Genomic DNA, 16,085 nt, shown 5'->3' with positions numbered 1-16,085 from the left:
AGATGTAGTCCTGAGTGACCAAAGAACTGAGTGTTCATAATGCAGATAAACATTTCCAATACTAAGCTCTCGGGATGGGATGCTTGCTGAGAGAGCGTGGCAGAAGTCAGCAATGCCCAGAGGCCAATGTGAATGAGAGCTTCACTCTGGCCACCAGCTGCCAACAGGACAGAGATCCAGTTAAGAGCAAAACTGGGCAGTAATATGAAAATAATGAAGCACAGCAAAGAAAAACATAAAACCTTAAGACAAATTTTGCATTTGTCCCTGGAGGGCAGAGGTCACAAAAGCTCACCTAACACAAACGAGGTACTGAAATCAGTCAGCTATCTCAGCTGTCTGCACTTACTGAGCTGTCATACATCTGCTGTGCAATAAATTTCACCTTTATTTACCAAGTATATTGTAGACAAGGTCCCTTAAAATCTGTCTTGCAATGCAACAACGAGGCTGATTGCAGAGGACAGAAGTACAAACTGTAATTAGACAAACTCTCTGAAATAACATCAGGTTGAACAAAGACACAAGGAGGAAAAGATACTTTTTAAATAGAAGTTGGCAAGAGGGAGGTAGGCAAAAATAAAGCTTATAAACTGCTGCTTTCTCTCCTTGTGCTGATAAACACTGAAGTAATTCAAGTCTGTACTTGATGCAAAAACAAAAGCCCTTTAAAAACAGAACCAAAACATACATATAAAAGCCCTGGCAGTCAATTCAGTGAGATGAATCCAAAGCCAAACCCTATTTAAAAGGGGCTACTTGGATGCATGAACTTCTGAGTGACAAGTGAGGCAAATGGAACTTGGTGCCACAGGGGTGTTTGATACTCCATCATCCCCATCACTAAACTACAGTCAAATACTGGAGGCTCTTTTATGTGTTTAAGAAAAATAAAGAGACTAATAAATAGGTGATTTTTAAATATAATACACTTTATGGATTAATATAATGCACTTTAAGCTATGGATTAATGGATGAAAACTTGGTTTAATATACTAGGGAAGAGCTGCAACACAGAACTCCAATTGAAGGCACTAATGACAAAGAGGAGATACTCCAATGATCTCTTGAATGAAATGTAGATTAATGATCTCTACATCTTAATTCTACATAAACAGAACTCACTGAGTGTATTAATAGTTACATTTCCATATCTTACATGTATGTGCAGAAGAGCTCAGCTGTGTGTTCAAAACAACCACAGCAAAACCAGCATGGTACCAGGACAAGACCATTTAAGCCCAGTCAAATCCCAGTTCTGTCTTGAGACTTACTACCAAGCAGTGTCAGTTAGGGAGCTGCCTCTCACCACTACTTATGAGGATAGTTACCACTAAATATGAGGATATTTAATATATTTGTCATGTTTAATGTCAGAATTTGTGTCAGGACACAAAAACTTGCACTAGCCCTCAAAAGTTACATTAAAAAGACAACATTTTAAGTAGTGCTGAAAACAACTCTTTTTACCAATATCCACTTTTTTCTCTTTTTTTTCAAGTTTCACCTTGTCTAATACCCAATTTTTTCATTCAATGACAAATTCAGTGCACTGTAGATGTTCACGGATATATTTCCCACCAGGGATATGCTGACATCACCAGTGATACTATGCAAGAGGTAGACAAGAAAAGTCACGTTAATTTCAAGCTCCATTACACACAGGAAAGGAAGAATAAGAGGAGGAGAAAAAGTTCTCTTTACCAACTTTAAAAGTAGCATAGGCAAAAAAAAAAAAATCATGGGTTTTATATTAGTGTTACATATCACTGAGAGGTTTTAAGAAAAATAAAACCAAACCTAAAAGAACATTCTAATTAAATAGAGAAATGGAAAATCTAAAGTAGAGTATTTGCTGCATTCCACACACAAAAGAATGTGACAGACTGCTTGCTGCTAATCAGTTATCAACTGATAAAGTGAATCTCAGGTTACTTTGAGTCAACTGGTGTCTGGTAACAGTTCACTTTACAGATCTCAAATAGGTCTTGAGACAGATAAAATGATTCTTTCTCTTAAATGAGAGAGATCAGCACCATGGCAGCTGCTCCAACACTAAAGTAAACCACAGATTGTTCTTGAGCTGTTGTGCCAGTTGCATTATGTGGTCCCAATCCCAAACCTAATGCAGGTCAATTTTGCAAGGAGTAACTCTTTACAACATTGATTCTATTACCAGCTAATGCAGCAAAGTTCTTAGCTTGAATTAAGCCGAGTGTACATAAAGGACTGCCAAATCAATATGTAAGAGAATACAACTACCAAGACAGAGCTTCTATTCAGTCAGAACAGATCTATCAGCTTCTAGAACTGCTTCTGCTAAGGAAATGTTCCCAGTTCAGGCCTCTTGGGTAACATATGGCTCTCCCTAGACTCCAACACTGCTTGCTGACAACACAGTCCAGGATAACAGAATAAACTGTAATGTCATTAGAGCATTTCATTCACTTGCTCCATTGTCCACAGGTTAACAAGAGGCTGGAGACAGTGGCTCTTAGCAGCTCTTTCTGTCCAAGTCTAGAAAGGTTCTAACAGTGGCTTTTTGCATGGTGGGGAGAAAAATAACTTCTTTTTTAATAATGCTTTGAACAGGCCAGTGAGATGTTTATGGGTCACTTTCAGACTGCCTTTCTCCTGATGCCACTATACGTCATGTATAATAAGAGGATATATGTATCTCCTCACCTTGGGTGCTGCTGCAGGCTACAGACACATTACAAACACTTGGAGAACCATGAGAATGCAAGTAATAGAAAGCCAAAACCCACAGTTTTAAAGTAACTGTCAGTCAAGTGAAACAGAAAGGTGTGGCTAATAAAAAAAGTCCTATATCTACCAGGAAAAAGACAGAAATAAACCAGTTTCTTCATAAGAATTCACAGGTCATAAGAATCCATAGATCTGCACATGAACAGAAAAAAACTGTGGGTAATTGGTTTAATGTGGGAAACACAAGGTTTTAAACCGAGTTAATGTTTCTCTGGTATAAAACAAATCAGCCACCACTGGGAATCAAACTAACAGTTGCAAGAGCATTTGTTACAAAGAAGGATCCCCAGAGTCCATCCCAAAGGAAAACATTTTTTGCTCAACTCAAGGAGAAGTAGAGTCAGCAACTCACAAGCAGAAAACTTCTAGCACCAGTCTGTAACATTTGCCTCTACATTTGTTACATCAGTTACTGAAACAGAAAATCCTCAAATGAGAGAAGAGTACAAGGTTTGCAAGCAATTTGCAGCTCTGGTTTCACCTAAAGATTAAGGCTTGAAACAAAAATGAGGCTATCACCTAACCTTTGTTTGGGTTTAAAGCTTTGATGGCTTAAAACAAAGCTCAACACATAGTCCAGCAAATCAAACAAAGCCATTCCACCCTGCTCACCTTCACACTACTCGCTGTCATTACAGTTTAAAAGCTTTCAGCATTAAGCAAATAAAATCATTGACTGCAGACAAAATTAAAGAGATGCTATGACTACTCTTACAAACAGCTTGGCTATGAGCAAACCTTTGACTGCTGATAAGACTACAGAAAAAAAGAAATAAGCCTTCTTGTCCAATTATCCCTATTTTTTACTTCATCAGCTTGTGCAGATCCATCTTTCTGCTCTACAACAGGGAAAAAACACAAGGAGGGAGAAAACTGCATTTACTGTCTCTCCCATCCATGCTAAAAAATGGAAGTCCTGATGGTTCAGATCCCACAGCTTAAGAACTGCTATTCACCACCTTCAAGTTCATGGTGCAAGACTAATTCCTAACCTTTGGCCCAGAAACCAACAAATGATTTAAAAAAGACCATGGTACAAAATAAGGCTTAGCAGCACTAGGAAGAGGAAGAACTTGTATCATGTTCTTCAGCACCAGAGACATAAACTCAATGGAACATTCTCAATCTGGCATGTCCCACGTACACCAGACTTTGTTCAGTAGAGTGCTAAAATCTCAAGTCTGGGAATCTCTCACACCAAAGGTCACGTCTTCACACTGAGAGGAAAGAGAACATTACCTTCAGCGGGTCTAAGGACCTTTTAAATCCTTAGTGGTTAAGAACTAAGGAAGATTGCTCAGGTATGAAACTGGAGACCTCCTGAACAATGAAGCTTGCAGTTGACTTTTGACACTTCTCATGGGCTTTCAGGGAGAAGGCAGTTCCCACAGCACAAGGCAAAGAAGAACATCCTTCCTGAGTCAATCAGACAGGTCACTTAGGCAGCCACAGCAGAGTACGCAGCTGAAAAAGAGACATGCTCCTTGAATCCTGGACTCCTCTTTCAAATGCTCCACAGGATTTGCAATCCAGAAGTTTGGTGCACATGCTAAAAACGTTAAAGAAAAACAAGCTAAGATTTCCTTGTTAATTTAAGCAATCCAAACACCAAGCCTGCAAAGATGGCACAGCCTGGTGAGGTTCCTGGCCTGTCTGTTACGGTACAAAGCAAATCACCTAAGCAACACGTTCCTGGACAGGTACATGGGACAAGGCCCTCAGGGAGCAAATGTGCCTCAAGAGGTACAAGATGAGAAGTTCCACCTGTAGCTTACCTTGAAGACTGCAAGGTCACTTTGGCAAGAACATGACACACTGATTTAGACTGTGAACCAAAACACTTGCTACTGAAAACATGACACGGCAGTTATCTGCTAAGTTATTTTAACCTTTTTAACTTTGAAAGTTAGGAAATGAACCTAAGTAATTTCAGGTTTAAGTCTAAAAGTTGATTATCTGTCAAAATATTACAAGGAACCACACACTGAAGTCACAAATTCATGGGGAGAATGATACCTGACGAAGACATCACCTAGAAAAGCAAATGCTTCTTCATATCTGAAATGAAGAGTTGGTCTGTAGGATCCATGTAAAGAGAATAATGTGAAAAACAAGAGAAGCTCTCAAACAGGCAAAAATATGCCAGAATGCAGCTGCTGTCAGTGAGAGTGCACAGCCCCTGACAGGCAATTATTCTTTGATCTATTGGCTGAAGCACTGAACAAACATTCTGAAATTCCTCACAGAACCTTGTGCATATCACGACTGTGGTCACAATGACCAGTTTACTTTTATCATGAGGAGCCTTTTCAGGGCAGTGATAGTAAGAACCATTCAGAATGAGACAGTTTTCCTCCAAGGCGTATAGTCCAGGAAGAGGGAATTTAATCATAAATTCAGTTGCCCTTCCAGCAATGAAACCATTACTTACCAACTCCTGGACACAAAGATGTATCTACATATGTAATTGCTCACTGATGGGGACAAAAGCTACATTCAGCACTGCAAAACAGATTTTTCTCATCTGTAATTCTAAAGGAATAAGCCAAGTGTTTCAAGTGTGACCCTACAGAAAAAAATGGAAGAAACTGACACGAAGGTCTGGCACAAGCCTTTTCAGCATCCTCTGTCTGCTCTGTAATTCCTGAATGGGGAGTAGTGGTGACAAATTTAAGGACTTCTTTTAGAGTGTTATTTAATTAAGTGTGAGGTAATTTTTACATCAAAATATTCAAGGTAAAGTCCATGACCTACAGAAACACAAGCTTTGCCACCAGGTTATTAAACAGATTCTAACTACAGCAAATTAAAAATCAAGAGTTACAAGTCAAAGCCCCAACAATGAAACAGTCCACCCTAATTTTATGTCACTTTACACACAGCTTGAGCTCTAAAACCTAGCTCCAACTTTTAATCACAATAACTACAATTTCAAGAGTCAGTCTTTGGATTTCTCCCTCTCCCTCTTCTCCTGTTCCACTCTCCAGGCGTGACAGTTTTGTCTTTGCTTAGGCTTCACCACCAGCAACACAATTACACCACGGCAAGCCCTGTGCCTAGAACAGCTTGTACGAGTGCTGCATTTGAGTTTGGCCAAGATGCAGTGAGATGAGGCAAGTCACAGCCTCGCTCCTCCATGTGGATACAACAATGCACCGTGATGACAGCTCAAATCCTGGCATAGCCAATGCTTCGGGAGCAAACACACTCCCAAAATCTTCACCAGAACCCCAGTGCCTACAAAGACACATACATAATTACCTCTTGGTTCTGACTGAGGATTGAAATACACATTCAGGAGACAGCTTTCCCACTATAAAGCAGGATTTAGAGCCATTCTGCTGGAAGCACTGGCTGTAAAGCAAACTGAAGCGAGAGCTGGAGCTCGTAAAAGCTTATTCACAGAAAAGGTGCGTATTAAAACCGAATAGCACAGCACTAAAATGGTCTGCCAAGCCACAACGCAGTGTAGGTACAGCAGGAGAACAGACCCTTTCTGCCCCCTGCAGTTCCCAATGCTCCCTGGATTTTTAAGACAGGCTTAGGAGGGATAGTAGTTACCATTCTAGAACCAGAACCATTTACATCTGGCTCTCACCAATGCCAAGGCATTTTTATACTTACCTTCATCTGAACAACAGTTAAATTGTCCAGTGCCTTCCACAAAGATCAATTACATATATGGAATGTTTTTGTGATAAACATATAATGTGACTGTCCTTGATCATGTAATAAAAAGAATATCACTTGCTAATAAACCTTTAATTTAGCCTTGTCATTTTGATGATTAGGATTAAGAAGAATCTTCACCAATAAACAGGTGCTCTTAAGCAGTCACAGCTTGCTCCTAGAATATATATATACTTATACATAATATACGTGTATGTAAACTATTAAAGGACAAAGGATTGTTTTCGAGTTATATGGACTATCCAGCTAATTTTATTTCTAGTTATTAGACTATAAATATGCCACCAAACAGAAAACATCCTTTTTCTAATTTTACATGTAAAACTGTCAGGCAAACATATGTACAGAGAATTTCAGTGAATTAAAATTCCATGGAAGGTCTCATGTTCATATAGAGAAAGGGTGAATAAAGTACCATAACTGTCATTTATAGCCTTTTTTTCAGTCCTTACAAACATAGACAGGGAATTAGATCCCAATTTAGCTACCCAAAATGTTCCCCCATATTGATCATGTACACCCACATATTTCAGGTGGGCCGGATTCAGAAACTGTTTTCATACTGGCAACCTGCTTTAAAAAAAAAGCGGGGGGAAAAGCATTTTTAGCATGTATTAGGAAAACTGGTGTTTTCCCTGGGCTGACAGATAATTTTGAAACAATCCTGTTCTGCTTTATGAGCCTGGCTGTGCAAAGAGGAAGTGAGAACAGATTGATTACAATGGAATATTCTGTATTTTCAGCTGTTTTCTCAAGCAATGATGAACACATCCCTACATTAGATTTCAGAAGGAAAAAGCTGTTGCAGCACACAAGAGGTATGCAGGTTACACAGGATGCTCCATATTTAGAAAAAGGTAATTTTGCTTATGAAATTTTATTTTCATTCTTCCACATAGCATTTGCTTTATATTTGTCTCAGACATCTTCATACCTCACTTGCCATTTTTTTCTTCCATAGCACAGACACGATTTTTTCTCCATTTAAGCTGAAAGCACCATCAACTATATCCCAATTTGTATTTTAACATGCTATATAGGCGAAATAAACCCAGATTTTGACTAATATACTCCATAATATTGACCTGTAGGGAATTGTAAGGTATTTAAAACAAGTCTGGCTATACTTTGCAGGGCTATCAAGTAATTAAATCCATTTAACACGTATTTCTTCTCAGATTCCATTTTTTCCTCTTTAGGTAAAAAAATTGGGAAATTGGATCATCCTGAGAACATGAACTGAACATAGAGAAATGGTTTGGCACCTCACCCTTTAAGTCCATCCTTCGTGCTCTAGTTCTATTACAAATAATAAGCTGAGCAGCTTAATGCAAAGCACTGGGATAAGAAAGTTTTCAATGGGTTGTTCCAACAAAAACACAATCCGTGCTGTCCCAAACCCCAAGTTTTGCTCCGTGCAGCTGCTGCCTTCCCCTCCTCAGTCACCAATGCGACGACTGACAGAAATCTGCCAAGTCACTTTGAAGTAAAAACTAGTTGATTCTAGGGAAAAACAGTAATTAGTTGCACAGTGCATAGAGCAACCCTCCAGAAACATGCATGGGTATAAGGATGTTATTATAGGAGATAGGTAGGGAAAAACTTTCCTGCTTTTTGCCTGGTTTACAGGGATTTTTTCCAGGCGCCAACAGCTCCCAGAGCAAACCCCTCCTGCCCTTCCCTGTACTCCAGACTGAACCAGTTCCCTTCCCCTGCCCCACCAGAGCAGGAATCCCCTTTTCCAAGTGGATTATCAGCACTAACAGCTTTGGTAGGATTTTTTGGGGTTGTTGTTTTTTTTTTTTTTTTTCCTTTTTAAGGAAAACCACACACATAACCGAGCCAGCCGCAGCCCCCGGCGCCGGGACCCGCTCCCAGCCATTGTGCTCCGCTCAGCCCCCCGGGCTCGGGCGCGGCCCCGCGGGGCTCCACAAAGCTCCGCCACAGGCCGGACGTGCCCGGTGCCCCGGGCCTCCCCTCCCCCCGGTATTCCGGGAAACCTCCGGGAGGAGGAGGAGGAGGAGGAGGAGGAGGAGGAGGAAGCGGCGGCGCTGCGGAACAGCCCCGCTGCGGAAAAGCCGGCGGGGCAGGTGGCAGGGAGGGAGGCCCCACCGGGGCTGGTTCCCTCCTCCATCCCGGTGCCCCCCCTCGCCATCCCGGAGGCACCGAGCGCTTCCTCCTCCCTCCCCCCGGGACCGCGTGCGGGAGCTCGGGCCCACCTGCCCCGTGGGGAGGGAAGGAGGGAGGGCTAGAGGGGGACCGGACCCGTCCCCTCCCCGAGGCGGCGGCGGGTGGGTCGGGGAGGGAGGGAAGGAAGGAGGGAAGGGAAGGGAAGGGGGGTGGATGCGAGCCGCCCCCGGTACCTTGCGCTTCCTGGTCTCGGCCGAGCCGCTCCACACGAAGCACTGGTAAATCGCCCGCAGGTTCTGCTTCCAGTTCTCCACCTTGAAGCCGGTCACATGGCAGCACCCGGCCGCCGGCGGACTCATGTCAGACCCCCCCACATCAATCCGCCCGCACACGGGCCGGGCCGGCGGGCAGCGAGCCGGCCCCTTCCCCCGCCCCGCAGCACCGACACGGGCCGGGGCCCCCCCGCCCTCAGGGGCTCCGGCCCCTCACGCCGCCGCCGCCGGGGAGCCGCTGGCACATAGAGCCGGGGCTCCGCCACGGCCCCCCGGCTCCGAACAAAGCGCGGCGGGCGGGCAGCGCGCACTCCCTCCCGCCCTTCTCCCGCACACACAAAGATGGGGCGCTCTGAGGCGAGGAGAAGGAGGAGGCGGCGGCTGTAGCGGCCGCTGCCGCCCCCGGAGTGGCCGCCGCTCCCTTCTACCTCATAGAGGCCGCTGTGGAAGCGGCGGGCGGAGGGGAAGGGAGGGGATGGGGGCGCTGGCGGCGGCGACCCCGGCCGCGGTGCGAGCGGGCGTGTGTGGGGAAGGGGACGAGTCCCCGCCCGCCGCCGCTCCGGCTTCCCCCGCCGGCGCCCGCACGGCTCTTGTCCCTTTAAACCGCCCCCCCGCCTCCTTCGCCGGCTCCTTCCTCCTCCGCCTCGCCCGCGCCCCCCCCGCCCGCCGCGAGCAATGGTCCGAGCCGCTCACTCAACCCAGCCCGCCCGGCCCGGAGTGGGATAGACCAACGGGGAAGGTGCGGGAGGAGCGCCCCCTCTGCCCCGCCGCCGGCGAGGGAGGGAGCGGCGGGGGGAAGGAGCGCGGCGATTGGTCCGCATCCCTGTCAATCTATGCATCTCTACTGTCTCATTGGTTCCTTTCCCTTTCTTCTCTCCCCCTCCACCCTTCCTACCTAGCATTTCCCCCGCCGGAAAGAGGCGGGACATCCCGGACGATTAACAGCTTCTCTGACCAACGGAGATAAAAGGTGGGGTCTGTGTGGTGGGAGCGGCGGTATGATTGGTTGGCATGGACGTCAGTCACGTTGCAGGCGGAGATCGGATTGGCTGTGTTCGCGAGGGGGCGGTCCCTCCGCAGCGGGCTGCGGTGCTGTCACATCCGCTGGTCCCGCTCTCGCTGCTCCCTCAGCGGTCTCCTGAGGGGACCGGGACCGCCGGGCTCCCGGGAGAGGCTCCGCGCCGCGCTCCCAGCGCTCCCAGCACCGTGTATGGTCCCTCCAGACCGCCAGCCTGCATCCTGCTGTTCCACAGGGAAGAAACAAAAGCGCTGTATAACCAAAACTGGTGTTATTTCGGCTTCTTCCTATACAAGGAGATGGGAAGACAGTGGAAAAATGTTGGAATCTCTACATAGTTTTCAGCCTGTATGCCACATACACTATAGGGTTACTTAATGGAGTGAGGCAGGAGGGAAAGGATGGGAATTATGCCGTGGTTTCTGAAGAGAGAGGCCGGAGGCTTTGCAGAGGCTTCTTAGACAAGCACTGCAAACACTGTGCAACAAGGAAATAAGTGGTGAAGTGCCACCACTTTATTTCACCAATCCCACTTTTCAGTGCGTGCTAATCACACTCCTCGGGAGCTGTAACCTTGAAATCTTCACCTTGCAGATTTCCTTATAGCGCCCAGTTTCCTCACCCGCTGCTGCAGCTAGCAAGAAATAAATACAAAAATTAGTGACAATCACCTGAGGACTTTTCATTTCCTCCTGAGGTGCTGCTGTTTTAAAAAGAAAGCAAGGTGGGTAGTAGGAAACTTAGTTTATGATTTGTGTGTAGCTAGAAGGATGGGTGGCAAAGAAAAGGAAAGAGGTTTGTGGCCCAGGCTGGGACAGCAGCAGGACATGATGTCCTCCTGCGTGGGACACCTGTAATTGTTCCATCTCCTGGCTCACACTGCTTATTAGCCTCTCCCAGAAATACCTCTTACACACCGTCTGGGGATTATGCTCCGGTGATAAACCTGGAATTGCCCCACAGGTGGAAAAAAAAAAATGCCAAGAGCCAGGAGAGGGCCCGATTATCCCACTGTGTACACAAATTGCACTGAATGTTTCAGAAGATTATGAGTGGAATGTGGAGGGAGGCTGTACCCTCTCTTTGACCCTGTGTAATCATTAGACCTATTAAGTCATCACAGTGCAGCCTACACTTCCTTGGAAAGGGAACAGGAATTGGTGCTGCACATCCTTCCTGTGTTAAGCCAACTTCCAGGAGAATTAACCAGTTTTCAAAAGCAGGAGTCAGAGAGAGCCAGCCCCTCCCCTGAGAAAACCACCCTCAGAAAAGAGGGAAGTTAAGGATTGTCAACTTAAGGTGCATAGAAGGGAACAGGATAGGTGATTAGTGTCCTAACAGCATCTAATAATTATTCTCTGAATATTTCCAATTAAACAAAACCTCTGATTTTGCTGCAGTCTAAATACAAGCAGAAAGTTATTCTTATTCTGCACCAACCTACTGTTACTAATCTGGGGCTTTTCTCCATGGCTACCACATCAAAACAGGAGATAAAGATAAAAGAGAGAATTTCTGCCAATGAAATTTAAGTCCATCTCATTGAAAAAACAGGATACCAAAGAGACAATACATATGTTCAATGTCCTGCAGACTCTGAAAATTTCACAGAGATTTCTGTCCCACTCTATCTTGCAGAATCCCTGTGTTTACTCCCTTTAGGGTGTCTTCTGTAGAAATAACAAGAATTGTGAGTTTAAACACAATTGCTTTAAGAAACACCTACTTTTTTAGTGGTTCTCTCTCAAAGAGAGAACCTTTGGAAAAATACTGATCTTTCTCTCTGGCCACTTCCAGAACAATTAGCAGAGTTACCTACTCCTGTCCTGGAGGTTTCTGTTCTGCTGAGGATGTGAGGAGCACCCTCTGAGCCACAAAGGACCCACATGGAGGACACCCATCCTGGAGCACACCTGCTGAGACCCACTGTCATTTCCCAAAGGCATCAATGTAGAAATTGAAAGATCACTCTTAGGGGATATTTCCAAAGTATAGACATTACCTTTCAAACTTAAAGCTCCCCCAAGGTTCGCTTGGCACCTTATTCTCCGTAAAAGGGGTTTATTTATGCTAGAAATTCAACTTGGGCTTCTTGTGGTAAATTGGAACCAGAGTAAAAATCCACTTTGGAACAGTGCAGAAAACAGTGGCTTTGGAGATTTTTTGAGACCAATTCCTGATTTGGGGGGCTTGAGACAAAACTCTACACATGTCATTAAACCATTTGCTTTCTGTCCTGTGAAGACAACAGAATCTTTCCTATGAAGTATAAAAACTTCCAGCTCTACAAATATTTCTTGCTTGTTGCAGCCCACACACTGAAGGTGACACAACAGCAGAGCAGCAGCCAAAACAAAATAGGAGTGGAAAATAGTGACAACATTTTGTCAGGTAGTAATTGTCAAATCAGGGTCTGCTTGCTGCACACACACACACACACACACACACACACACACACACACACACACACAAGTTTACAAGTTTGCTGTAGTTTAATTTACTCTTGGGCATAGCTTGGGAATGTTTCTAGAATAAAACCTTTTGGTGTAGCAGATAGCTTGGGAAAGGATTTGCCTCTGGGGGAAGGAAAGAGTTTCATTCTCTCCTGTGTCTCTTGGAAGAATTTTTAATTTTAAAGCATTGATGATTATGCTAATTAGTGCTTACCCTCAAATGCCAGTGGAATATAAATGTTGATAGTAGCTAAAACACACTGCAAATGTGCAGCAAAGTCTTCCTCCAGAGAGCCATCTGCATTCCATGATAGCTCAGCTGGGGAGAAGCAGCATTCTTCACATGGAAAAGCAAAGTAACTGCCTCTTCTATCCATGCCATCCCAAGGTGGCACTTCTAGGCTCCTCTGGATAGCCATGAATTAGCTGTTACCTCATCACTTGGGCATGCTTTGCCATGATGTGTGTTAAAATGTCCAATTTCATCCTCAGGAACCTTTCCCTTTGATCAGGTGTGTGAGCAGCATCAAGGATTTAGGTAGGATTCCTCCCATAACCCTGGATTACAAGTGGAGCTGGCCTAAGTTTGGACCTGCAAGAGGCTGAAGCCCCTGGCTCCACAAGTGGATTTGAAGGGAGATGTTCAGGAGCTTTGCTCCTGCAAGCACAAGGCTCTCCATGCTAATAACCAGTACAGAATATGTGAAGGTTCCTCAGTACCTCTCCTGCAGTTTTTCAGACATTCTAAAAAATAAAAGTTTTTCCACATTCTAAAAGGAAAAAAAAAATACAGAACAACTCTGCTTATCAAAACACAGAAGAATATTTTAAAGACTAAAAAAACATTTTTATCTCTTAAAAATTACCCTATTTTTAATCTTCAGGAATTTTTTCTTCCCTTGAGCTTAAACCTTTTCTCATCCAAGCATTGTAAATATCCATCCAAGTAGTACTGCCATTGCTTAATCCACAGGCTTTAAAGCAGATGAGGTTGAATGTCTGGCTGCAGGGCTAAAAGCTCTGGAGATATCATAGGCAGAATCCATTGTGTGATTCTGCCTGAAGCTGATTGCTTCTGAATCCCTGTGAAGTTCAGCTGAGTTACCTCAGATGCCTGAAGGTTTGTAGGGAAACACTGGTACCTGTCATTTATCTTGGGGATGGAGTACTGACCTTGCTACAAAACCAAATGGGTTGTAAAGTCCCAGCTATGCCAGCTTCTCTAAAAAGCCATGTTTTCATCCCAATCCATTGGCAATGGTGCCTGGTAGGTACCAGAGCAGAGATTTCCATGTGGCTCAGCCTTAGCATAGGACACAGAGTGGTTTCCTGAATCCACAACGTTCCATGATAAAGGATTGGTTCAGCTGAGCAGATCCTGCCAGAAAGATGATTGTCAGTCCAAGGACTGCACAGATAGGTGGATTTCAGTGGATAAATCTGACTTTGGACTTGGTTATCAACTCTTGACCTGCTCCCTTGGAATCATGGCCCCCTGTATAGCAAATTTAAAGGTACTAACACTAAAATTCGTTGTCTTTGAAATCTTTTGCAGACCTCTTCAAAGCAGTGCACAAGACTCCAAGGATTCATGGCCTGTGGATTGAAAATAGTCCTAGAAAAACACAATGCCTGTGCTTATTTTTCTGACGTTAGATTTCCCGTCAGCACTGTCAGAGGGTGAAATCTTGGCCCCAGCTGAACTCAACAGGAATTTTGCCACTGACTTGAATAGAGCTAAAATGTCACTCCTGCTATTTGTCAAGGCAATTACATCCAGACAATACTTTAACATCTGGCTTCAAGTGAACACACAGAGCAGTTCACTCTCTCAGTCTCTGAAGACAACACAGGACATTGGCTATCTCCATAAAAAATGAAACATTTGTTCTTGGCAAGCGGCTTGTAATGGAGAGGGGATCCATCCAGTGACATCCAGGAACCAAATCCCTGTTCCTTAGCCTATAGTTATTGGCAATAGCATCAATAGACTTTCTGTCACTTTCTGGGAAGAATGTCAAAAGCACCCATCTACTGTTGCATGTCATTCTGTTGTAAAAACTTTGTTTAGAACAGCAGATCTGGCCTCGTCTGTGGTTTCTCACAGACGAGGGGGGTTTTCACCCAGTTCATCTTCTGTTTCCCAAGGCACTGGAAGGTCCTTTGTTAGGTCAGGAAGCAACATTTCTATCTAAACCTTTCTCTGAGTATGATGGTCAAAGATAAGGCTGAAGGACAACTGATTATAGGTGAACAAATGGTGTGAGCTCACTTCCCTTTCTAAAAACCCACCTGAGACAAGGCAATATTGATTTATTGCAAAATATAAAGGTTCGGTCAACCTCAAGTGGGGCACACCTTTTTCTGGCAGGGAAAAATAAAAATCCTATATATAGAATGATTTGATCAGTGGTGATTTAAAAATCTATTTGAATGGGAAGAACCACAGGATCATAGAATGGCTTTGCTTGAAACAGATATTGAAGATTATCCAGTTCCAGCCCATGCTGTGGCAGGGACACTTTCCACTAGACCAGGTGGCTTTAAGCCCCATCCAACCTGGCTTTGAACACTTCAGAGATGGGGCATTCCAAACTTCTCTGGGCATCCACAACTTCTCTGAGTCATTGGATGATGTGTGGAAGAAGAGAGATGTACAAAGAGAGGGGCTTTTATGCATCAGGTAGACAGGGATCTGTTCCCAGCTGCTGAGTTGCTGTACTGCTCACCTGTGCAAAACCAGCTTCCCTTGGTCTCCTTCCATCCCCTGGGATGCAAAGCCAAACTCAGTCACCAGCATCTGATGAGCCTTAATTCCCAGCACTTAAATAATTAGCTTCTCAAATGTACAAAAACAACTCTCATTTTCTGGATTAATGAGGGGAGCTGGGTTCCACTGAGCACAGCTATTATGGAGCTGCTAATGCAGTGTTTGATTCCGTGGCTGCCACTGAGCACGGAGCAGTCAGGCCCCTGGGAGAGCAGGAACACGGGGAGAGCAACGCTGCAGGGTTAAAGTGGAAGCCAGCAGGGGAAACCCTGGCAGTGCTTTGTGGGTTTATGCAGAGGGAGGGATGGTTTTATTTCTGTGTCTGCTGAGTCTCATCTGGGTTGATGATGATGCCACATAACCCAAATGGAGGCTGAAGCTCAGGCAGATCCTGAGGGAGGGTAATTTGCTTTAATCACAGGCCAGGTAAAGGCAGTTTCTGAAGCTGGGCAACAAAAATGTGACACAAACAGAAATCTAAAATTTAGATAGTCACACAGCAGCTTCTGCCCACTTTCTGTAGCCAGAGCAGTAGGGAATGGCAAGGAACTGGAAGGCTACAGTAGAACTGGAATGTTCTTGTCCTCTGTGTTCATTTGGCTGGGGAGTTGATAGGAAACTAGTTGCAAAAGTCAATCTTGCCTCATTTTGGCAGGTACAGGCATCTAAACTCTTCAAAACAAACTTCTGTTCTTTCTTTGGGATCTTGGCACAGGGTTGGCAAGTTTGTTTTTCCGAAATGGAAGGAGAGGGGACTGAGGAAATGTCAGCCTGCAAAGGCTGCCTTGCTCTGCCCTGGGAGGTTTAAACTGGGGCCACATTACATGGACAACTCAACACTGTTGGGACTGTTCCCTTCCTCTCTCTGCATCGCTGATTCCCTGCCTTGTACATGGAATAGGGAAGAGAGAATAACTGCAAAATCAGGGAATTTGAAATGTAACTACAGCCACTCAGCAAAGTCATGCAGCTTCTCAGAGAAC

General features: G+C 44.7%; 1 protein-coding gene across 2 annotated transcripts in view; it reads right to left on the bottom strand.

Annotated features, from left to right (window-relative positions):
• USP22 (ubiquitin specific peptidase 22) overlaps nucleotides 1–9,459 on the bottom strand; it is an 89,968-nt gene extending 80,509 nt beyond the window's left edge. Inside the window, exon 1 of one of the 2 annotated variants that reach the window (XM_030284853.4) lies at nucleotides 8,823–9,459. In XM_030284853.4, the coding sequence (XP_030140713.1) occupies nucleotides 8,823–8,948 (126 nt within the window). In that variant the 5' untranslated portion in view covers nucleotides 8,949–9,459. The remainder of the gene's footprint in view (nucleotides 1–8,822) is intronic. The other variant, XM_030284852.4, reaches the window with a different exon arrangement.
• Nucleotides 9,460–16,085: the final 6,626 nt, after the last annotated feature.

Source organism: Taeniopygia guttata, chromosome 14 (genome assembly GCF_048771995.1).
Source record: "Taeniopygia guttata chromosome 14, bTaeGut7.mat, whole genome shotgun sequence".
Taxonomy (NCBI): domain Eukaryota; kingdom Metazoa; phylum Chordata; class Aves; order Passeriformes; family Estrildidae; genus Taeniopygia; species Taeniopygia guttata.
Note: the sequence above shows the minus strand (reverse complement) of the source record. Positions and strands in the feature narration are given on the sequence as shown.